This window comes from Diadema setosum, chromosome 13 (genome assembly GCF_964275005.1).
Source record: "Diadema setosum chromosome 13, eeDiaSeto1, whole genome shotgun sequence".
In the NCBI taxonomy this organism is placed as follows: Eukaryota; Metazoa; Echinodermata; class Echinoidea; order Diadematoida; family Diadematidae; genus Diadema; species Diadema setosum.
This window is the reverse complement of record NC_092697.1, coordinates 7,380,573-7,406,086: the sequence shown is the minus strand read 5'-3', so window position 1 is coordinate 7,406,086 and position 25,514 is coordinate 7,380,573. Positions and strand designations below refer to the sequence as shown.

The 25,514-nt window shown below is 38.0% G+C and overlaps 1 protein-coding gene across 1 annotated transcript in view; it reads right to left on the bottom strand.

The window, feature by feature from the left end:
• The window catches only part of LOC140236833 (spliceosome-associated protein CWC27 homolog), a 56,637-nt gene that overhangs the window by 24,248 nt on the left and 6,875 nt on the right, over window positions 1-25,514 (bottom strand). The window contains exons 7-10 of the mRNA XM_072316771.1: window positions 25,230-25,412; window positions 24,420-24,532; window positions 23,591-23,706; window positions 22,066-22,241 (exon numbers count right to left, since the gene is read on the bottom strand). Coding sequence (XP_072172872.1) covers window positions 22,066-22,241; window positions 23,591-23,706; window positions 24,420-24,532; window positions 25,230-25,412 — 588 coding nt within the window. The remainder of the gene's footprint in view (window positions 1-22,065; window positions 22,242-23,590; window positions 23,707-24,419; window positions 24,533-25,229; window positions 25,413-25,514) is intronic.

Here is a 25,514-nt window from a genome sequence, read left to right as displayed (position 1 = left end):
GCTAGAGATCCTTAAACCAGCCTTAGCTTTTGACTTATCCATGTCATCAGACATTTAACCCTTTGTATGTCAAGGCTTAGCTGTTACTTGAAGCACTTTTTTATTGGCATTCAGATACTTTCTCCCAACTTAACCTAATTGTCAGTCAGGCAACCAACTCAGGCACAAACAATGTGCCTTGGACCAACAGTAAGACCACAATGACATAAAAGGAATGGAAATCAGGTAATCTCTAATGAAATCTACGGGACACAGATGTATAAAAAAAGTAGAAGGAATATGGAAGAGGAAAAAGGGGACATGGTAGAGGTGAAAAGAGAGGAAAACTGTGACACGTTTTCATGAATCTTGATGGGGAGAGTAAAAAACATCCACACCCAGAGCCCCTTCATCTGATATGAGGCGCAGACGACACCTACTGGTTCTTGAGCCCTACCTCAGTATGAGGCCAGGCGATAGACTGCACAAGATCACCGTAAAAAAAGGAAAGAAGGAATACGGAACAGAAAAGAAAAGAGACATGGAAGAGCAGGAAGAATAGGAGAAATGGGCCACGTTTTCATACATCTTGATGAGGCGAAAACATCCACACCCAGAGGCCTTTCATCCGACATCACTCGCAGACGACACCTAATGGTTTTTGAACTCCACCTTGGCATGAGGCCCTGCGACAGACTGGGGGCGCAGGAGGAGGAGGAGGATAAGGAAGAGAAGGAGGAGGAGTAGTAAGCATTTTCTCCCTTCCCTCTCTCCCTCTGAGCTGCTGTTTAATCCCTCACCATTTAACGGCCCTTCCTGTCTCGGAGGAAGGCGTCTGATTATAGTGGGACCCAGAGGAGATGGGGCATACACCACCTGAACTCTGGCATGGAAATCCTCGCCGAAAATTATTTACGCGTTCGGTGATCTTTTTCTTTTGAATCCGTTTTCTTGAGTGGTGCAGGAGTGAGTATGGCCAAAAACTCCTTTGTCATGATTGGCCAAAAGTCCACATGAACCCACACATCAGGCATAAACTTGTACCATGAGTGTCTCACTGTTCATTGATCCAGTATGCACCAATGGCGAGTGAACTCTTTTACTGAATGCATAAAGTCTATGTCAGGGGATGGGATGGGATTGATTTTGTCTGAACAGACTTGGGCCTCCCGGCTATTTCACACATTAAAACTTGGCTGCGCAAATTTCTCTCTAAATATCAATCAATTAGTGCTCACGAGACGAGATGACAGAACACAAGTATGCATCAGAGAGAGACAGACAGACAGACAGACCGAGAGAAAGAAAGAGAGAGAGAGAGAGAGAGAGCAATACACAGATATGGAGACAGAAAAAGGATAAAGATTTGGATATGTCCAATAACTATATTTATCAATTCAAGCGGAGCTATGTAAAGACACTATGTCATCCACATGTGATTATATACAGAACTTTTCACCTCGTGGCAGATTGAATAACAATAATATCTCAAAAGTAGACCCGATCTCAAGTTTATCACCCCATTTGAAAGGTTAGTGAAAGGAATACGTATAAACTTTCATCGCTCAATGCACGCACAATGACGCAGTTGGCTCTCTCAAAAGAAGAAGAAGAAGAAAATAAAGTCTGTTATAATCCTGAGTTGGTTGGTGTTGTCACTTTGTTTCCTCTTGTGGCCCTTCCTTGGCAGGAGCTATGGACATCACCTTCACATGATTTGCCCACTCTCGGGCTAATTAAAGAAATCCTCAAATCGCTTAATCGAGAGCGATGAAACAACGCCGTTTTGTTGAGTGATCATTCTTTTAGGGAGAGAAAAGGGCAGGGTGCGGGGCGCATTAGCGAGGGCTGATGCGATCCTCCCCGGGGGACTTGAAATTCATCCCACAGCTTCCCTCATCTGCCTGATCTTTACGTCTTAAAGGTGCACTACCAGTTTTCGTCTCTGTTCTAGAGGAAAGGTTATGACAGGACTTCGAAAATGATGACAGTTTGGCTAGCCTTCTGAGGGCACACCAGTGTCCTTTCTTTTTTGTTTGTTTGTTTATTTGTTTAGTTTTGTTTGTGTGTATGTGTGTGTGTGTGTGTGTGTGTGTGTATCCTCACATATTGGTAAATTGCTATTTTGTCACCTGCCAGAGTATACTTGTTTAGGTGTTTACAGGTAAATGGGTTGAAATGATTAATGCGAGGCTAGCGAGAAACTTTTGATGCAAACTATCGATGAATATTGATTAATGGTAAAATCTACACAAGGCAGGAGCAAAATACACAGTGTAAATGTGGGTTTTACGGCACAGAAATGAAAGTCCTTATATGAGAATAAATCAGAAAATCTGTCGTCTGAGAGAAATGGGTATTGATCCCCTTCTCTCTCTTTCTCTCTCTCTCTCTCTCTGTTTATATATCTATTTATCTACCAATCTCTGGTTGTTTTTTTCTTCTTCTTCTCCTGCGAGAATATGAATGATATAGGAAAACAATGATGGCAACAGATCACCTTTAACTGAATGGGAGGGGTGTATTTGTATCAAAGCAATCCCAGACTTTTTTTAGGGAGGAGTAAAGGTTGGACTGTGCTGGAATTGTTCATCCGATCCAGATGGATTCTAATGAAGTTGTTAGTTAAACCATTTGGGGAATGGAGTGAGATTTGCAAAAAGCAGTAGCCAGATTGTTTTGGAGAATCTGGGTGGGTGGGTTCCTAGTTTTCATACCCTAGTTACACTGGGTCGGGTCCATGATCCCTGCCCGACAACGACTGCCTTCCGAACAGCCCAATTGCCCTGGAACTAGAGTGGTACGTGATGAACACATCTGTTCTGGTAAATTTCTTTTGATAATTTTGTGAAAACAGCAAAGCAATGCAAGCCAGGCACAAAATACACACAAACATAGCATAAACATTTTTACAATCAGCAATCCTGTATCAACATATATTTCATAAATTGGGACTTGTAAGAGAACTTCGCGAGTGGTTGTATTTATGATCATGAATCATATTGCTGGAATGAGAAAGAATTGTCATCGCTTTGTAGAAACAAAAAGTTAGCAATTCCAACCTAGTAAAGGCATGTCTTATGCAAGGCAAAATTGTTCAGAGTTTATTCATTTTGTGAATATGAGCTGACTCACAAAAATTGTGAATATGAGCTGACTCACAAAATTTGTGAAAATAAAAACACCATTGCAGTCAACACGTGTATAAGAGTATCATAAACTGCTTTTGGATAGCACCTCATGGAGCTTTTCCATGTAGAATATTTCTGTGTCCTAAAATAGATTACCAAATAGGGTTAACTCAGGACTATTGTATGTTTATGTCACAAGAAAATGAAAGATTGAGAGATGAATGGATAATCGGAAGGATGGATGGGTGGATAGATAAATGGATGGACAAATGAATAGATACACCATAGATAGAAAGAGATATCGGGGGGGGGGGGTAGGGGGAATGTGTGAAAGAAAGGAAAAACAAAAGAGAGAGAGAGAGAGAGATATTGTAAAATTAGACACAATCAGGGAATGAAACTTTCGTGAATTGGAGCCGACGCCCTTTTTTCATCGCATGAAACTTTTGCGAATTGAAGAACTTTTGCGAATCTTGGCTCCTTGCGAAATTTGCTAAAGTCTCATGCATGCGAAAATTTCTGGTCTTATAGCAGAAGGAGAGAGAGAGTTGAGATAACAAAAGAGAAGAGCACAAGAAAGAGAGAGGGAGAGAAAGAGGAGAGAGAGAGAGAAAGAAAGAAAGAAAGAGACGAGCTCAAGAGGAGGAGGGGGAATACGAAGGAGTAGGAGCGGGAGAAGATATCCAATGTTATGGGTCTTCTTCCGAGGTATTGTCTGCCAGAAGAAACAGAGGATGTGCAGTCTATATTAATCTCTTCCTTCCTCTCCCCTGTGCAGCTGGCTCCCAGGGAACTCCCATTTCCTCTATTGCCGCACTCAAATTGGAACACAACTGGGCCCGCTACAACCTTGTTGATGTACAGCAAAATCATATTTTCTCTCTCTTTCTTCCCTTTTTTTTTTAAAGCCAAGATACTGAAAAAAATAGACGAACAGAGAAAATAAAGGGAAAAGAATGCATAAATGGATTGATAGATAGATAAGATAGATAAATAGACAGATGGATAGATCAAAAATAAACAGACAGATAGATAGATAGAAAGATAAGACAAAGAAATAGATAAATGGATAGATAGGTAGATAATAGACAAACAGATAGATAAATAGATAAGACAGATAAATAGACAGATGGATAGATAGACAGATGGATAGGTAGATAAGGAGATAGATAAGTAGATAAATAGACAGAAAGATAAATAAATAAACAAGCAGACAGATAGATATATAGAAAAGCAGACAGGAAAAGAGATACAAAGAGAAATAAAGAAACAATAAGAAGAGTAAGAAGGGGAAAGACTGAGAGACAATGGAGCAATGAGAATTATCAAACACACACACACACACACACACACACACACACACAAGACATTTAAATAGATTCAAAACACGAGGATGAGGAAAAGGCTCAAGAATTTGGGGAGAAAACAAATACTGGTAATCAATTGAAGAAGGGAAAGAGAAAGGGGCATCAAAAGAAGATAGATATATGTAGGGAAGAGTGAATACATATTTCCAGATAATCTACACAAGAGAAACATGATGCAGAAACCAATCAATGACAAATGTATGAATAGAGAGATTTTGCAATGTGTGAAAGTTTTCATTGCCTAAGAAAACTTCACCTTGAAAACAAGTATTGCTGTGATATACTTACACTGTATGTGCTTGTACACTTTTAGTGTTTCTTTTCAGGCAACTTCTAACTAGTCTAAAACCAAAATTGTTGTTGTTTTTTATTTCCTTTGGCATTCCATTTATCAATCAGCGTCTTCAGGTTTCATTTGTATCACCGGTCTTGATATTAACTGTTACTGAATTCAGCAATACAGCAATACTAATTACAATGTGATCTTTCAAATAACTATCTCACACTGTTTGTTACACAGTGGGTTTGGACTTCCACTGTAGCCAATATTGAGGGAATGTTTAAAGAATGCTGGTAGGATAGCTTGGAATGCCTATAGGCTAAATGCATGTTTTTGTAAAGGGTTACTAAAATAGAACATTCAGTGGATGTACATATACAGTTTATAACCTGGAGGGCAGTAGTAATACATATTATCATCTATACAGGACGTTTTAGCGGCACATTAAAAACGCGTATTGTAGTCCGCTCAATTTTTACCGTTCAATATCAGAGCATATTGAACAAAATGCATAGGCCAACGTATTAATTCCCCATAGGCTACCGTTGTTACTTGCCGTTCAAGATCATACCATATTCAATTCTGTCTCGTCTATTGCGCGAGCGCTTGCTGAATGCGCAAACGCTTCCTACTAGTGCGCGTCGTTTTTGTTACAATTCACAAGCGCGCAAGCATCTTGCTAGTTGTTTGTTTCATGTACGCAGTTTTAGGGGCTTCCCCTTTTCAGCGCTGGGATGTGACTGCCGAGTCAACTTCAAAGACGAGTAGAAGCCGGGTAATTTTGTGCAGTTTACAAATGCTTGCTCTACTTGATTGTATAGATGATAATAATTATATTGGATGGCCTTGATTCATGGAATACCAGGGAATATTGCACTCGTTAGGGCCAATATTGCACTCATCTTCGATTCGTGCAATATTGGCCCTAACTCGTGCAATATTTCCTGGTATCCCATTCATAGCCATCCAATATAATATAAATATTGAATGACAAATAATACTGGCCTCCAAATCAACTACTGTAAAAGTGGATATTTTCGCGCGACTAATTTTTCGCGCTAGGCCGGGTAAGAAGAGTTTCGCGTGTTTTTAATTCCGCGGAATCAAGACATCACGCACAGGAACGTATGGCAAGCAAAAATATTCGCGTGTTTTCATTTTCGCGCTAGTTTCTGGTTGCGCGAAATGCGCGAAAATTTCAACACCGCGAAAATTTCCACTTTTACAGTAAATGCAACTCTTCAAACAGATTCCAGCAAGTGCCACAGCCATTTTGAGCCTAAAACTCTTTCCACCATCCTTAAACTGCCGTCATCTTGTGGCGCAAAACTGAAATTGTACTGAATTGCCTAAACCAAACTAAGTTTGTTCATACTGAGCACAACAGACTATTTTGAAATGGTTCAAAGCAGCTGGAAAAGTAATATAATTTTGGTCAGTACAAAGTGGGATAGAGGACACTATTTACTCTTTTTTTTTTTTGTAAGAGACTCTACTCAGCTAGCAGTGATTTGCTAATTGGCCGATAAATGCCCTTTTCTATGGGAAACGTGAGTCAAGACGTTGGCCGAGGGACTCTAGAGGTGAAGTCCCGATGTGAAAGCAACCTCCCCTAGATATCACTCCCACAAACAAAAAACACAAAACCCCCCAACAAACCAAAAACACCAACACCTAGCAACATGGTGAATAGTTGGGTGATGATTTAAATTCATGAAATTCTTCCGTCAAGATGTTTTCATTGTAACTGATTGACAAATTGCCCTACATCGATGTAAATAAGCACCGAATTGATCAGTGTTTTAGTAGTAGCCATGATAAAAAATCATGGGCGTACATACTCGAGTAGGATGTAAGCCCATGATTTTTTATATTTTTTTTTTTTATCATGGCTACTACTAAAACACTGATCAATTCAGTGCTTATTTACGTGGATGTAGGGCAATTTGTCAATCAGTTGCAGTTGGGTGATGAACATTCCAACAATTTAAAGAATCCTTTCAAGGGAAATGCTACCCAATATTCAACTTGACTTTCATATAGAATGATTCCCTCATCAATTGTGACCCGCTACAACAAAAAGGTCCTAAAGTCGCGCACGGTTGAAGCCGTGAAAATCGAGTTTGAAGTCAGAGCATTAAGATTGGTCAAAACTTACGATTTTCTGATTTTGATATATTATTGGAGTCTAACATGTCTTCTATCATCTGTCGAAATTTTGAAGCAAAATGATCAAAGGAAAGACCAAAAACTAGCGTTTTTCTGAGCCATGTTTTTTGGCGTTTCAACGAAGCAGAAACTGGTTAGAAAATTTGGATTGAGCGCCACAGATAGGTTCCGCCCCTAACAACGACCAGAGTGATCTCATTGGTCAGTTTGCTGCTTGCTGCTAACCGAAGCGTGAAGCTCGCACACTGCCCAGTCGACTGGTGCACGTGCGGGCGGGGTGCGCTATGCTCAGCCGCTTCTCACATCCTGGTCACTGATTGGTTGGTGAGGAGAGCGCCGACGCTGATGTGCTTGAATGAACTCTTTGAGGGTTGCTAGGGCTTACCTTCTATTGTCCAGAGGTGAAAACTGACTAGCGTGTCCCTGATCGCGATTGCCTCGAAAGGAAGACTTTAAGGGCGCTTTTCTCGAAACAGTGATTTTCCAGACGCCTCGACATGCTCTCTTTTGAACATCGATATCTCCGCAGCCGATTATTGTTATAAAATATGTTATATATCAATTTAAAGCAGAAAGATTAGGGGATTATATCATGCAATTTTCAAATAATCGACCTCCCCCGACTTTAGGATCATTTTGTTGTAGCGGGTCACAATTGTTCTCAAAATCACGTTTTGGTAGTCTAGAATTGATGAAATTTATGTGTGGCAAGAATTGAACAGCAAGACTAACAAAGATGTGAAAATTTACTTCAGGATATCTATTTACAAACATTTATGCAAACAGCAAAAAAAAAAAAAAGATAAAAAAGAAAAAAGAAAAAAAGAAATAAAATATATCTCTTTTGCGTTGTTTTTTCTGGTGTGAATAAAACTGAGTAATTAACAGTTCATTGCTAGATTTTTGATGATTTCTTGAAAAACAGACGTCCTGACAGGTTTGCCTGGATCAAATACTTTACAGAATACCAACTGATATCTAGAAGCAGAATGAGCCAAGCGGTTTTACATCACAGTACATAGCCCACTGACTGAGGAATGGATAACATGTATGTCTAGTCTAAAATGGTTAACTCAGTGGTGAAAGGGTTAAAACTTGTGGCAGTCAACCCAAATTGAGCTCAGGACACTTTCGATTTCACCTGGACTTATCGACTTCCATCCTTTGTTAAATCGGCGTGGAAATCCCTGGCATTATGTTACAAATCTTTTGTTGGCCCTGCGGATGAGGTGGTGTTAGTCAGATTTCATTTTTTTCCCCCATTTCTCCTCTCCCTCCAAAATATTTTCTTTAAAAAATATCTATCAGTTGCCATGACATTCGCAGATTCCTGCCTGGCATGGATTCAATTTCAGGATGTGAGGCATTTTTTACTTTTCTATTCTGATTTTTTTTTTGTTTTTTTTCGACTTTTGAGCCAGTGTTTCATTTCCACAACATGGCTGGGCGGAGACCCCTGGGGGACTATTCAGACACTGTGTGGCAAAATGAGATGAGGCTGTTTGAATTAGGTGGAAAAGAGATGAAAAATGAGAAGAAGGAGAAGAAGAAGGAGGAGGAGGAGAAGAAAATGAAAGGGGGATTAGATGCACAAGAGAGTAGAAACATATGTGACTGTATAAGTGAAACACATGTCAGAAACATGACAGAGACATACGAGAGAAAAAGATATTTTGCACAATGACTGGAGCATTTTTACTCTGGTTACACTTCATTTCAAATTTTGAAAGTTTTGAGCATAAACAAAAGCAAAAAACAGAAGAGAAAAAGTTAACAGAGACAAGGGAAAACAAAATGACTGAATATAACTCAATATGAATTGATACAAGGAGTTCAAACACAATTGTAACGTCAGATACTGCTTGACAGGAAGGATTTGGCAAGTTGAAACTTATTGTACAGAAGACACTTGGTAACATAGGCAAAGATCCACATACTACTGGAAAAGAATAGACTTTACAGGAAAAAGTGCTACTAGTACTTAACACTTTGGCCTTTACATCATGTGTAAAGACTTTGACTTACATTTGTGTCGAAACAGATACATTGGGGAAAAAGCAGGGATGCACTGAAAAGCAGACAAATAAACAGAAAGCGATTCAAAGTGACATGGCACAATGGAATTTAATTTGACAAGGGAGATTTGAAACAGAGAAAATGAAGGAGTGAGAACAATAACAAACAAACAGACACACACACACACACAAGCAGGACCAAGAGTGACACACTCGACAGATAACCGAGGATTTGGAAAGAGAAAAACGGAGCGAGAGGGAGGCGGTGAGAGGATCAGGAAAGCAGTGAGAGTGAAACAGACGGAGGAGGAGGGGCGTAGGAAGTTCTCTGACTTGTTGTTGGTAGGAAATAGTGGGGGAATTCCCTCCCCATGAGACCGGTCGGAATTGCAGCCAGGCGGTAGGGGATTAAACAAATATGGACTCATCTTGAGGGAAGAACGTCACACACAGCCAATTTCCACATCTGGCACCCTTATTTCATTCATTGCGGTGGATTCACACCAAATGTGTGAGGAACGAGAAAGACAGAAAGAGTTGGGGGAAAAGAGTGCAATTATTTTTAGGCCGCCACTTCTGGGGATGACTGGGCAGAAAGACAAGATGAAATCCGATTCCAGCTGCAAGGATTAGCATCACGTCTAATTTCTCCTTTCTTGGGGAGACGGAGTGGGGATCATCAAAGTGACCAGGACAGTTTGTAAGCACAAGGGATGTGAACGGAGGAAGGGGGAGGGTGGGCATCACTACACCTCAAGTATGAAACACACATCCTGACCAACAGATATAGGTGGATGACAGGTATGTCTATCGCAGATAAGGAGAGTAGAGAAGATGAGCTGAGCAGAAACAAAAACAGAAGTATGCCTACTGAAACCATTGCAAACTGTTGGATTCTTTCAAGAAAAAAAAAATGGTAGAGAAATCTTTCCCTATCTGCATCTCTGACCTACTGTTAGGCAAGATATTTTCACAGCATGACATTTTTGTGAGTTGGAGCTGCTGGCTTTTTTTGCGGCATGAAATTTTCATGAATTGTGACTGGCATTCAACACAAATAGTGCAGACAAGAACTTTCGCATGCATTTTAGTTTCGTGAATCTTGACTGTCGCAAAATTTGCAAAATTAGAATACACGCGAACATTCCTCATTTCACAGTAACACTCACATGCATATACATGCTATGACTCAGATCAACTGTTGCTGACACTTTATATCTAGGGACCTAATTAATGACATAGATGAGTGATTAACCTGTTGTGGATGAGTAATGAGTATACTCGGGCAAGCATCTATGGAAAATGCCTGTTGTAGCAAAATCAAACGGTCCTCAACGGGTTAATGCATGTATTCTGTGTTTGATATTGCTGCCCCTCTCTACAACATGTTCCTGCACATTTCTTCATAAATGGGAGTGAAGGAAGGCAGGAACCGTGGAACAAATTTGAGTATATAGTGTTTGTTTGTGTGTGTGTGTGGGGGGGGGGGGTGGCTCTAGTGCTTGTGGTTGGTTGGGTCAAGAGTCAAGGCCTGCTTTGATGTGAAGAATATCAAGGTGGAGCCCCCCAAAATCATGAATTTTCTTGCTTTTTTTTCAGATTTTCCACCCAATTTTATAGCTAAAAGAAAAAGCCCCCCCTCCCCATCATGCTCCGAGATCCCTGCCAGGGACCTACTCATGGAAAAAAAAAAAGTCTCAAACCCATCTTTGTGGTAGGAATAGATCAATTTGGATGCCAAGGAATGTTATCAAGTGTACACAGAGATTTGATGTCATGCTAATGAAGCATGTCATCTATATATGAATCTATATCTATCTATCGACCTACCAATTGTACCTACAGTATCTATAATATTATGTGACTGCATACAAGTGAGACACAGAAATAGATTATGTCATACTTATGACTTTCCTGGTAAATGTCTCCATACCATATTAAAGATTCACCTTGTATCCCTGGCCTTGTGCAGACTGTCGCCTATCTACATACATGTATGTCTACCACAATCAAAGGAAAAGTCACAAAAAGCACAAAGTAAAAAGTGAGGCAGTTTGGAGGTGTCAAAAAATAACTGTTTGAGACCATTTTTTAAATTTCTTCCTCACTCTAGTGGGATGATTAATGCACAGACCTGGAATAGGAAACGGTGCTGGCGGACCAGAATTGTCTCTTGTCGACAAGAGGGCAAATGGCTCTTAGTAATATTTGATTTATTTTGCAGATGGCCACAGGGGGGACATCCTCTTTTTGTGAGTGGTGCCGGCACTGAGGCACCAGCCAATAAGTGCACTGGCTACTAGAAATCCAGTACTCCATGAAGTTATGATAGGTGCACAAGAAAAAAAAAGCAATGCCCAACAGTAACAATATTTTGCATGTTGTTTCTTATCTTCTGGTTTATTTATTTATGTACGTATGTATGTATGTATGTATGTATGTATGTATGTATGTATGTATAACGTATGTATTTATTTATTTATGTACTTATTTATGTATTTATGTATGTATTTATTTATTCATTCATTCATTCATTCATTCATTCATTCATTCATTCATGCATTCATTCATTCATTCATTCATTCATTCATTCATTCATTCATTCATTCATTCATTCATTCATTCATTCATTCATTCATTTATTTATTCATCTTATTTTAGTATTTTTTCTTAGGCAGACCATTACTTAAGTGACATAATATGTATACCACATACACCCTGGTGATACCACTTCGTATAGGAGGACACCATCATACTCAGGATCTAATTTCATCTTTAAAGGTACTGTTTTTTAAAGGTCCAGTTTACCTTTGGGAGCAATGATTTCAAAAATTTTCAATATATCACATTTGATGCATATGGGTAGGTCTGTTGTATCATAAAACATCCTACCATATGAAATATTTGCAATAAAACCTAAAATATAAGGAGATATCCAGGTTTTTCTCAATAAACCGTAACTGTATACGGTTTAGTCTGGAAACATTTTTATTATAACTATTGTTCACATTTTGTGTATTTAACAACACTTAACATCAATTATATGGATTCAAATTTTGACAGAGGTTGTTTTTATCTGTAACTCACATTTTACAACTATTTAAAGCACTAATGCTGGGTTTTTGTTTCATCTGCAAATGGTAAATTATGCCTTTAAATTGTTTCTATCCCTCACTCACATTTTATATCCACTTTGAAGAACTAAAGCTGGGTTTTTGCTTCATCTACAAATGGTAAATAGTGCCTTTAACATCAGGCATGGTCTCAACCTCCTGAACCCTCATGAACACAATACATTCAGAGATAAGAAACACTGCAAAACAAGTGACAAGAAATGAGAAAAAAAAAAGAAAAAAAGATGCTGTTTTGCATCTGAAATGCAAAATCTCTTGAAGTCATTAAAGCGACTGGTAAAAACAAGACAAAATAGCACACACACACACACACACGCAAACAAGCGATGCAGTGCATATGTAAATACTGCAAACAAAAGGACATAAATCCAGAGGGCAAATTCTTATCTTTTAAATAATCCCACACAATGGAAATATGCCTCAAATTTAAAAAAAAAAAAAAAATCTTTTACTGAAGAAAGTGTCAGGAGAGACATACAGAGAGAAAAAAACAACAACAAGAACAACAAAACGAAAACAAAAGAGCTGAGTTAAATTTGGCATTTCTTGAAGTGCACCTGCTAAATGATGAATTCAGTGAGCAAAAACTTGCTTTTAAGGAAATGCAGTGAACAATGTATTTGAGTGTTCACCACAATTTCACCCTGGCACAGACAAATTGGCGCCAACAATGTCAATAGTGTCATCACCACAGATAAAATGAATGAATAAAAGTCAAATGTCACTACAGAATTTCCTTCCTGTATTTTGATTCACTTTCTCTATAGTTATCTCTTTCTCAGTCAATCTCCCCTTTCCTTCTTTCTTTCTTTCTTTCTTTCTTCCTTCCTTTCTTTCTTTAAAGGTCTGTCTGTCTTTCTGTTAAATCTTTCGCATTCCATTATTTTCATTCTGTCTCTTACATGCCCTCTTTATTGGCCTATGTGCCTGGGTCATTACTAAACAGTCAAGGCCACTGTTCCCCTCATATACAAAACAGAGACCCTGGGGGCTAGCACTCACCTGGGCAGCATACTGTAAAACACAATATTTTCGCAGCATGAAATTTTCGCGAATTGGAGCCGACGGCCTTTTTCGCAGCATGAAATTTTAATGAATTGCCGCTAACATTTAATGCATATAGTGTAGACAAGAACTTTCTTGTGCATTTTAATTTCGCAAAATTAAAACGCATGCAAACATTCCTCTTTATACAGTACTTTGCCTTCACGACACCAAAGCAAACCACTATGTATTTCAAAATCTTGAGATTCAGGGATTACTGCAGGCCCAATTGGAAACATGTTCCTAATTTGGGGTACATATTTTGGCCCCACTCTATGTATGGTTTTCCTATGGTGCATCACCATCACTTGTACAGTGTGTTAAAATGTTCATACATGACATACAACCCACAATGGATGCCCGATGGTGTTTAATCACAGTAGCTCACTTGAGACATTTGCCTCGGGTTAGCAAGAAATGATTAAACTGCAATATTTGGCTTCAAATTTTGATATCAAAGCTTTCAGGGGAAATGGGTGAATGGAATGGCAGTGGGACTGAAACCACAAAAAATGTAACAGGTATTTTCAGTTCTCAATTCTGATTTATGTGAATTGAGAAATCAACCATGAAGGTGAGGAGAGATCTCTCCAACACCTCCCTCAATCAAACAATAAAGGAATAAATAAGTGAAAGAATGTATGAAAAATTAATGAATAAACAAAGATATATGAGAAGGGATAGCTCATATATAACAGAGCCTAACTTGAACAGGAATACAACTGTATTCTTAACATTGAAACTTCACAAAAGTCTATTGGTGGCCTTGCGCTTTCTCGGTTACCTGCTCAAAATCCTGTCACTGCCAGCAAAAATTATCGAAAAAGGAGGAAACATACCCATGAGGAAAAATATCACAAACTTGGATGCCTCACTGATACCTATAATACAATCTGCTATGAAACATTACATAAAGCTAGCAATGCTCTACAGACCTCATTAGCACTTTATAATTACACTTTCCACATGTGCAAATGTGCTGATACTATATATGAACCCAAGAACTTTGTTTCTTATCTTTGTTTCCTACAAGGTACCTCTCATTTTAGAATCTAAAAAAAAAAAAAAAGGAAAAAGGAGGGCATTCATTTCCAAAAGTAAATGGAATGCTCCCCATGCACTATTGACTCAAGATTGTCCATTTTTGAATGATATGAAAACAATAGAAGGAAGGATGATCGATGCGAACAGATCAAGGCCAGAGATGGTGAACTCGTCGGTTGCAGTCGACGGCAACCGACTACTCAAAATGAGACGTCTGCACAGGGTGCCAACAAATCTATGTCCCCCAAGGCTAGGGATTACAATTTTAGATTCCTTGAGTTTGTTTGGGTGGGGGGGGGGGGGGGGGGAGGAGAGAGAGAAAAAATGTATCCCTTAAGAAAGATATTAGCTTAAAAAAAATAAGAATTAAAAAACAATAACAGAGGAAGTGCCTGGATGGATATAGGATATCACACAGAGGTAACCCAATCCTATTGGCACCAGTTTATTCCTGTATTGGTCCATCCACACTGTGTGTTTTTTTTTCCCCTAAAACAAAGGAGTTAGAGTAAAAAACAACAACTGTGATTACTCCTACAGATTGTTTCCGTAGAGCCTTGGAAATAGAAAAAAAAAATAAAGCTACACTCCATTGCAGTGTTGTTTACAGTCTATGCTTTGGATTTGTTTTACAATATAGAAGTCTTTATGTTTTTGTTTTTGTTTTTCTTTGAAATTTGTAGGCACTTTTGTCTTACGTGGCGATTAAAGGGACTGTACAGTACTGGTTGAGATGGGAATTCATGTTTTGAACATTCCTAAGTGAGATAATGAAAAGCCTCTTATGAAATATGAAAGAACATGTAATTTTAAGAAGGATTCAACATTTATTTGATGAAAATTGGTTTTTAAATGGCTGAGATATCCAAAAAAGTGCTAACAATAAAAGGCGACATTTTGCTCTTTGCAAATTTCTTGTAGTGTCTGCTCTAGAAGAGAGAATCTTTGTCTTCTTGTATGGCACTTTCTGCTAACTATTGTTAGTCACTGAAATTATTCCTTCCATGAAGTAACTAGAAATGTCGCTATGGCGACTGGTATGCCTCCGCCATTATGCATGATTCTCCTAATAGGTCTAAAAAGTACATGTGGACAATGTGTGATTACATTTTTCACAAAATTGGCAAAGTATCAAAATGACAAGTTTGTCACAAATGTGTTGAATGTTCACCTTCCTTGACCTAGGTTTAATTGGATGAATAGGAGAGCATGTATTTGGGGATTTAAGGACTTTAACTTGACTTTGACCCATTCATACATTTATGCATTGAGTAACTTTCAAGGTATGGAGAAAAAGTGCAATTTCTGTATTGAATAGTAAATTGTTACCATTTTCATCTGGCCTTTGACCCTAAAATTCATAAGATAATCATTGTCAGGCAGAACATGCATAAAATTATGTAGTAAGTTTCAAGATAACTTGAGCCACTTCCGAGATATGGAAGAAAAAGTTAGTTCAGCACTTTCACTTGATCTTTGACCTTTTGACCTTTGAGGCAAAAAAAAAAAAGGAAGAAAAAAAAAACTTTCCAGAGAATTTCTATTATGTTACACATGCATACACCCGAGTGTAAAAAAAAAAAAATAACACTGAGACTGGCATTGCATAAACACAAGGGAAATAGTAAAATTTTTGAAGTGTTGCCTTGACCTTTGACCTCATGAACCCTAAATTCTCTAGATAATCACTGCCAGTCAGTACATGTATATATACTATGTTCCATGAAGATACCTTGAACAATTTCCAAGGTATGGAGAAATAAATGAAGTTTTAATATTTTTACTTGACCTTTTGACCTTTGACCTCATGACCCAAACTTTCACCACATAATCTTAATTGGGTAATACATATATACACTAATTTTCAAGAAAATATCTTCAGGCATTGCATAGATATGGTGGAAATAGTGAAATCTTATGTATTTGACCTTGACCTTTTGACCTTTGACCTTGAGCATGTGCACCCAAAAGTTGATAGGCACAACATCACCCCCTAATACGCATACATGCCAAGTTTCATTAGGATACCTTAAAAAGGTTTTGATAGTTACGCTGTCCACAAAATTCATTACGGACGGACGGACGGACGGACGGACAACCCGAAAACATAATGCCTCCGGTACCACTTCGTGGCGGAGGCATAAAAACATGTATTGGATCTTCATCCCTATTTAACATGAATGACTTTGAATCCATACATGCCATGCATACCAGTGTTCCATTACGGAGTCATTTTACCCTCAAAAAACAGTCCAGTGTAACAAAGTTTTTGTATTTGTGGCATATGATTAGTGCACATTGAATGATCTGTTTGTTTCTACATTGCCATCTCTAAATGTTGCACACAAACTAGGCAAGTTATGAATACACAAAATAGTGAAAGAAGAAGCAGAGGGCTTGTAACAAGCACTTCATATTGACTTCAATTTCACATTTGCCTCCCTATACTTTTGCATGTATTTAAACTTGATAGTGCGTATATTTATTTACTGTACGCATCGTGCACTGTGCTCACAGGCAAGGACTCAAAGGGCGACCAGTGTGGAAGATCTTTGTCGAGACTTCGTAACTTTCATGGCACTGGCTAAACAAATTTGATGAGCGGTTGCAAAAAGTGCCCTCTAAACCCCGAACATGGGGCAACTTAAAAACCTATTCCTGGCAGACCTGCACTTAGAGCAGCTTAATTGTTTATGCTGTGAAAAGCAGCACTCAATTTACGAGAGTTACTGGCACATTGTTAGAGGAAGGGGACACTAACATCTCCCAAGGCATGGACACTTTGTCAGTACCGCGAAATGCAGAATGCTGATTAAAGCCCTTGGCAAGTTACGGCTGTGCGCATATGAAGTCGGCTCTCAAGGATACGGCATGTAAGTTTTCTCTTGTGAACGCGAGTGACCCATGTCAACACATGGCTGCACTAATGTTTGACAGTCACTCCTATAATGACTGGAAATTGATCAGTGTCAGTGAGAGGAAGATGATTTTAGTGAAGATTCTTTGTCTGGGTGTTATTATCATAATGATAATCATCTCTTTTTTTGTGAGTCTTTTTCTTCATTTTCTGTCAAGCACGTGATGGAAGGCTTGAGGGAAGGCAGGAAATGCATGGGACACAATCAGGAAATTGTTGAAGGGGCTGGAGTCATCAAACATAAAGAGAGAGAGAGATAGAGAGTTCAGATAATTGGCCGAGGTGCTCCCACCGCTCAGGCAAGCTAGGCAGGTACTACAGGATTAAACATGGTAACAGGAAGTGCTCAGCGGCCGAACCAATCGAGTGTCGCAGAGGAAATTCCCAGGCCAATATTATACAGCGTGGGAGGGCAAAGTGGCGGATCCGGGGGTGGGTGCATGGTCCCCCTTTATTTTTTGTCAAAACAAAAGAAATAAAAAAGAAAGTGTCAGCCCATGAAACCTGGAAGTGGCACCAGAAATATTTTTTGCACTCTCCCCACTTTCCAGAATTTCTGGATCATGCCTCTGGGGCACATGAATTCGAGGTGGGGGGGGGGGGGGGGAGGGTAAGAGGGACACTAAAAAAATGTCTATGGCTGGCATATGAAATTGAAGATCACAATGCAATTCTTGTCAGGAACAGGAAATATGTCAAGAACTTATTCTCATTTCTAATATTCACTTTCAAAGAAATGTACTGTAAGTTATCATCACTGGGGCGACAAGACCTCGTATGTACAAAATGTCAAATGTTCAGGAGAGCAAAAAAACATGGCAGCCAAAGCACTGTATCATATGGGAAAGCCTTTCCTTTGACATGCCATGGTGGCTTCATTTTTGGGGTAAGACAGCTATGATTTGGACAGGACATCAATTAACTGATTATCTGAACATTAATAAAGAAAGTCATTTTCTTCAAAATTTCAGATATGAGGTCTTGTCGCCCCAGCTACGTTAAGTGTCAGATAAGCACCCACAAAATGATGTCACAGTAATATTATTGCAAGTGCTAATTACCTAAATTGTCTAACATTGCATGTAAATGAACTGCAACATCCATTTGATAAGATGCCATAAATATCTTCTTTATTATTTGAAATGTCATTATAAGTCTAAAACTTCTGTCACAAAACATTTTCTGTTTGCTTCTTTAAGAGATGAATCTCAAGCATTACGTTATTGCTCACTGTCAAAGACAGCGGGAACTACTAGTAATTCCTTCGATAAAAACAAGAAAAATATGTAATTTTTTAAAATATATTTTCAACTCAGCTTTTCAAAGAAGCCACCATATGATGCAGTTGCTGACAAACAATTCCGTGCCCCTATTTTCCCTACCTTTATGCTGTTTTCCCTCCTTTATACATCTCACTTGAAACAATTTGTCTTGTGCAAGTTGCTGTCTAAAAAAAAATAACAAAATGTTTATTTGGTTTATTTGTTTGGGGGAAGAATCAATAAAAAGAAAAGCACAGAGCCATCATGCTACAGTCACAAATCAACTGTGTGACAAATAACCAACAGTTCAATTTTAAAATAGTCATATGAATCATCAAGAAAAAAGAAAGAAAGAAAGAAATTTAAGGAACATTTACATCATGATCTGGATAAAGAGGACTATTCTGTCTCATATTGCTATATGTTAATAACTTGCTCAGTATAGGGATGAGGTAAGACTAACATCATTGTCACTTTAAAACCCTTCTGAGTACATGGCTTCATTTTCCCACCAAGATCGTGCGAGTGATTCAAAAACAAAAAGGGCAATGTCCAAGCGAAGACCAGGAGACGACAAAGCGAAACAGATGGACGGAAAAAATGGGCATGTGACCTCAGAAACGAGGTCAAGAGGGACTCAACTGGATTCCTTTTGACCTGAATTTTCTTCCTCATTAGCCAATCTCAAAGCTGCCACTATCCCACCCACTGTAGCTGCAGCTGATTATTACCTATCTACCATCCTGTCAGTGTTTGGCCAGATGCGCAAGCCATAAGACCTTAATGATAAAAGCCAAATACCAGTGAGCAGCACCATGGAAAAAAGAAAAAGGACCCATTGCATAATCAATCAGATGAGATCCGATGCAGACCGAATGGTCAACAAGTGGTCACCTCAGATACCCTGTATGTGCTGACCATGCTCCATATATCTCTTATTCATCTCATCCCTCACCTGGGATCCCAAAAGTTTGCGACAGAGAGTTTAAAGAGATAATCTCTGCTTTGCCTTGGGTGGCATGCACATGTAGTGAACGAACCAAGCAAGTTAGCCTTGGGTATACTGCACAGAAAGTTATCACTGCACATGTAGTATATTTGAAGGTGTTTTCATTTTCACAAAATCCGCAAGTTGACTGACTTTCAGAAAACTTTCCATCTTGCAAAACTGCTACGTCCTGTAACACTAATACCATATAGTTTAGTAGGATATTGTCTCCGTGGTGGAAAAACACAAACTTTGTTTTGAAAAGAAATACTGATCTTTTTAATTAGTTCCATGCAATACTCAATATCATGTGCATGAATCAAGTGTTGTTTGGAAAGCATGCCAGTTTTTGTCTTGTAGGTAGGTAGGGTAGCTAGCTATCAGAAATGCAAGTGAATTGGAAGGAAAAGTGATAAGCACTAACCATTCTCATCACTGAATCCTTTGACGATTTCAAGTGGGATATCTTTTAAGATTTCCCAGTTACCTGTTGTTAATGATTTTACCGGGTTTTTTTTTCTCCATCATAGTGAACATCCCTCTCTCTCAAAAATATTGGTTTTAGTCCATTTCAAGCTTTATTTGATGTTAGTATACGCTTACACTTCACACTTTAGATCGATTTGCAGTTTAGTACATCTACATCAACTTAATTCTGAATACGAGATTGGAAATTATTGAATAATCAATAGCAACTGCACTTTAGGGAAAAACTGATTCTAACAATCCACATACTAGAATTGTACTAGAACTACAGATTTGTATAGAGGAGGCATCTGGTCTGGCAAAGTTTAATAATAGTAGAGTGGAGATGTTTTGGAACTAAACTTTACACATGAGCAGATAAAGGTCACTGAGACTATTAAGCTTGTGCATTTGAGTAATTTGAAAAACTGGATAGATCTTCATAATACAGATATTCATGCATGCAGCACACAATGACAGCAGGAATGAGAAAGTTAAAGGGATAGTATAGTATTGGTGGAGATGGGGATTGGGCTTTTAACTTTTTGCGAGATACCAAGAAAACACTTATGAAATAGTACAGAGCATACCATTCTAACAGGAATTCAAAGTTTTGTTGAAGACAATCGGTTTTGGAATGGCCGACACATCCAAGAATAAAGTGAAACGAAGCGATCTTAATGTGGGTCCCACCTTTTATTACAATTGCTCTGTTTTGGATATCTCAGCGATTTCAAAACCAATTTTCATCAAATAAACATTGAATTTCTCCTGGAATTACATGCTCTTTCATATTTCATAAGACAGTTTTCATTATCTCACCAAAAAATGTTAGAAAAGAAAAGTTAAACCTCAACTAAAAATCATACAATCCCTTTAAGCTTGGCCATGACCTGAATTATCTGTATAAATGCACACAACTGAGTGACTGAGCCCCACGATTGAACCTGGCTCAGCCCAGGCCTTTGGTGTAAATGGGGTCTAATTGTGATTTAACAAAAATGAAAAAAAATAAAAAATGAAAAAATCTGTCTCTTATATGTTACAGGAAATGTTTTGTTTCTGTAGTTCCAAAATAAGACTTCAACTGAAACAAGATGCATACATCCCAATGACATTCTGACTTCAAACTCATACTTTGATTTACTTGAAGCCAAATGTACCTGCTTACACTATGGCCCGAATTCACGAAGGTGGTACAAATGAAACCATGGTTTAAACCATGGACAAAAACCATGGAGCGCCAAGTGTCGCACGGAATATTTTGTTACGAAATTGGTCATTTCGTCGACAAAATGACCGTTTCGTTAACGAAATTATCATTTCGTGGACGAAATGTTCATTTAGTTACAAAATGTTGTCATTTCGTTACAAAATAATCATTTCATCGACGAAATGACTGATTTCGTAACGAAATATTCCTTGCGACACTTTGCGCTCCATGCTTTTTGTCCATGGTTTAAACCATGGTTTCTTTTGTACCACCTTCGTGAATTCGGGCCTATATGTTTACTGATTTACTGGAAAACAGAGGTACTTGTAAAAAGTGACTTCTAACCTATCAATCAGGATTAAGTAGGAAAGCAGACACACTCTGTTAAAGATATGTTTAGATTGCTTTCCTGCCTTTTGCAAACCACTGTCCTTGATGAGAATGATGAAATATTAAGACAACAAACTGCTATTTACTCACCGCGACCTTCAACTATCAAACCACATCCATTTCCACCACCGCAAAAATGCCTCATTCCAAAATGCTGTTACTGAGAGAGTGCATTTCTACTATACTGATGTATTTTTTACTAGTGATATACATACACAGAGTTTAATAAGGTTAAAGTACATCAAATTTTGGCTTCTATTGCAAGTTCAGCTGGATTTACAGGTTCATAATGTCTTGATGTTCCAGGGCTTGTTTGTTTTAGCTTTTTATTTGGTCATTTTATTTCTATTCTGAAGGGCAAGGGCACCTGAAGCTCTTTAAATCTCTCCATTCACAAGAATTCAAAGAATGTGTGTCAACATTTAACTTACAGGAAAATTGACACTGACAACTGAATGTGCCTTTCTATAAGGTAAGAGTCCAATGAAATAAAAAAAAAACCAAGGGTAAAAACAAAGGAATTTATTAAAAACGGAACAGAACAAAAAATGATGCTTATTCATGAAAGCAGAAAGGAGTAATAATATACTAGTAACAGATGGTCTCTTAAAATATCTGCAAAGATTCTTGGGATCAAAAGGGTTAAATACAAACGGTGTAATCTTACCAGTCATCTCCAATGTCGCCCTCGTCCTCCTTCTCCCCATCATCTTTCTCATCATCCTCTTCCTTCTCCTCGTTCTTCTTCTCCATCTCCTCCCGTCTCTCTGTCTTCTCGTCCGGTTTCTTGGTCAGCAGCGCCGTGTGGAGTTTGTTCTGGAACTTGGCCAGCATGGCTAGTGTCTGCATGGTACAATTATAGTAGCATTGGTGATAGCTACAGCCACAGCGATAGTGATTTTGATTGTTTTTTTTTTTTTTCCCAACCCGTCAACTTAGGGAAGGTCATCAGGGAAAGCCTGACATCTTGAACCCTTGTATTACGCTTGTTTGTTTGTTTGTCTGTCGTCTGATCATTCACTTGTATTGCCATGCAAATGCCAAATAAGGAAATAAATACATAAATAAATAAATAAATAGATGATGATGATGATAATAATAATGATAATAATAATAATAATAATAATAATAATAATAATAATAATAATAATAATAATAATAATAATAATAATAATAATAATAATAATAATAATAATAATAATAATAATAATAATAATAATAATAATAATAATAATAATGATAATAATAATAATAATAATAATAGCAAATGAATGCAAAGTAACAATATATGTCTGTTTATTGACATACCTTGAGATGGATGTTTGTGTGAATATTACAGCAACAACAATAGAATGAAATAAATAATTGTATTTTGAGATATGAGGTTTATGAGTATTTGAGATGTAATTTTTTTTTTTTTTCATGGTTTGTGATATCATTAATGCGCATTGAAAAAAAAAAAGATTTGATGGGTACTCTGGTACGTACAATATATATATATATTTTTTGAAATTTCATGAATTTGAATAATTATGCAGTACCCGCTACATGCTATAAGAATGAGAACCAACACTTGCTGTCGCGTAAAAGCTTGGTGGTCTAGTGGAGATGACACCTGTCCATAGATCAAGAGGTCGCAGGTTCGAATCCTGCTCGAGTATGTACGCCCATGATTTCTTTTATCATGGCTACTACTAAGACACTGATCGATTCAGTGCTTACTTACGTCGGTGTAGGGCAATTTGTCAATCAGTTGCAATGAAAAGAAAAATTAATCACCTTGCTCTGTCTTTCTGTTGAGAAGATTTACAGAGAGGATTACACCTACGTACTGCAGTGTATAAAAATGGCTGCTCCTCCAAGAGGGTCACTTGAATTCGACAATATGAAATTCACTGTTTCCTTCAGTGAGTAGATGTTGGCACGGTAAGAAACCTCTAGGTGCTAAAGGGTTTAAAATAGCAAAGTTGGCAACAATCACCTTTGTACAATTATACTGACAACATATCTGGCAAGTGCAATCCAGCCATGCACTGATAATGATGAGACAGAGAGAGAAAGAAAAAAAATGGCACTATTGCTCTTCATGTAACAAGACACATAATTGCTTATTGATATCAGTATAGTTTGACAGAGGCTCTCGTTTCAAATCATCACCAGTGAGAAAAAAATTTCCGCGGATAAGTACTCACCTGGTCTTCTCTGCTGGACCCTTTCTTTGCTATACTCTTCTTCATGGCTTTAAACTTCTTCTTCTGCGCGTGGAACTCTGACAGCTCATCTTGACCCTGGGACCATGGGACATCTTCTGCACGAAATCCAGGAATTGCACACATACATATTTTGTTTGTTTGTTTGTTTGTTTGTTTTTTTGAGCCATTGATTGTTGTTGCATCAGTCCTGGCTTAACTAATCCTCGTGATATTAATGAAAAACTTACAATAGCCATAGTAGACCTAAATAATCCAGATGTTAAGATATCAATTTCCCTTGGGAGAGTCAGCTCAAAGAAAAGAGGAGACTTCAAGCTGCACATCAGTAGCTTTGATGTCTGAATCATGATAATATGATAAGAAAGACTTCAACGAATGTCTGCAAATCATTAAATGTGGCATTATGGCAGAACCACAAAAAAGTCATCATGGTCATGCAAGCAGGATGACGTTTAAATCCTAATTTTCATTAATTTGTCTGAAAAGGAAGACAATTTCGGTGAAATCAGAATACAAAGAAACTAAATGTTCTTCTTAATCAGTCAAGATATCTTACATGTTGACTGACAGACATTTCTTTGGACTAGAATGTCTCTTTAGAGTAAATTTCTCATTAAAAAAAGTCAATTTAATACACTGCACAAAAATAGATATTCAGTGTACTTTGGACTGGCATACGGGATATATTGAACAGTTGTGTTAAAAAAATAATACTCCATACCAAATGCACACAGGTATATTTGATGGGTGACTGTTGGCTACAGTGTATGTTATTTCCGAAATGACTTCTAAGAATATAATCAGATACCATTCTCCTCTTTGTCATTGTCTTCCTTCTTGCCATTTGCTTCTCTCTCCTTCCTCTTTTTCCCCTCCCTCAGCTCTTTTTGAAGTCTCCGGGATTCTTCTTTCAGCTCTTCTCTGTCAGTGAAATTGAGAAGAAAATAAATCAACTAAAACAGTCAAGTAAAAAGCAATGTACTCTTATTGATGAGCAAGCTAAAAGAGAGAAAAAAAATGTTCAAGAAGAAAAGAGCCAAAGAAGAAGTTTGGAAAGCTGTAATGACAATGGTTACAATTCTAAAACAAAAGCTTCAAAAGGTCGTAAAGTTATTATTATTTTTTTTGTTCTTCTTCTAATTATCAACATTGCAATATCATTATCATCATCAGCAGCATCACAAGCACTAGGGTCACATAATTTTCACCGCTATTATCAATTAATATCACAGCTTACACAGATAGTTCAAGATTTTGGTTTTGTACTTCTACTACATTGGTTATAGGGCATAGTGTCAACTTGAAAATAGTGACATCTACACATTACAGTGACTTTTCTTGAACCGTAGTCATACGATAATGTTTACATACCTAATGCTAGGTGGATAAGATATGCAGGTGGATACATAGGTACATAATCCACGTCATTATTAATTTATTTGCATAACTGGTGTCATCATCATCAGCAGAAGCAGCACCACCATCCTCAACATCATCATCGTCATCATCATCACATCACCATCATTATCATCATGTCACTGACATCACAGTAAAACAAAATCATTGAAAACACAGACACTGCAAAAACTATGAAGATTATCTAGCAAACCAAACCCACTTTCTAGACATCATCTGGTCCCTGGGTGTGGCAGATTCTTGCTCTTTTTTAGGGTCCTTCTTGTCTCCAGAGAGCCTGGCTCGGACCCTGTCTGCCATCTCCTTGGCCTCTTTTCTTCGCTCCTCCTTTTCCTCCTTCTCTTTATCTTCCTTTGGTTGGGATCTCCCTGCCTTCTTACTCTCTCTAAATGGCAATTAAAAAAAAAAAAAAACAGAAAAGAGGAAGTATGTTTCTCAAAGCACAAAGCACTTTTGGTAAAAGGGTTACTATCATCTGCAAAGTGAC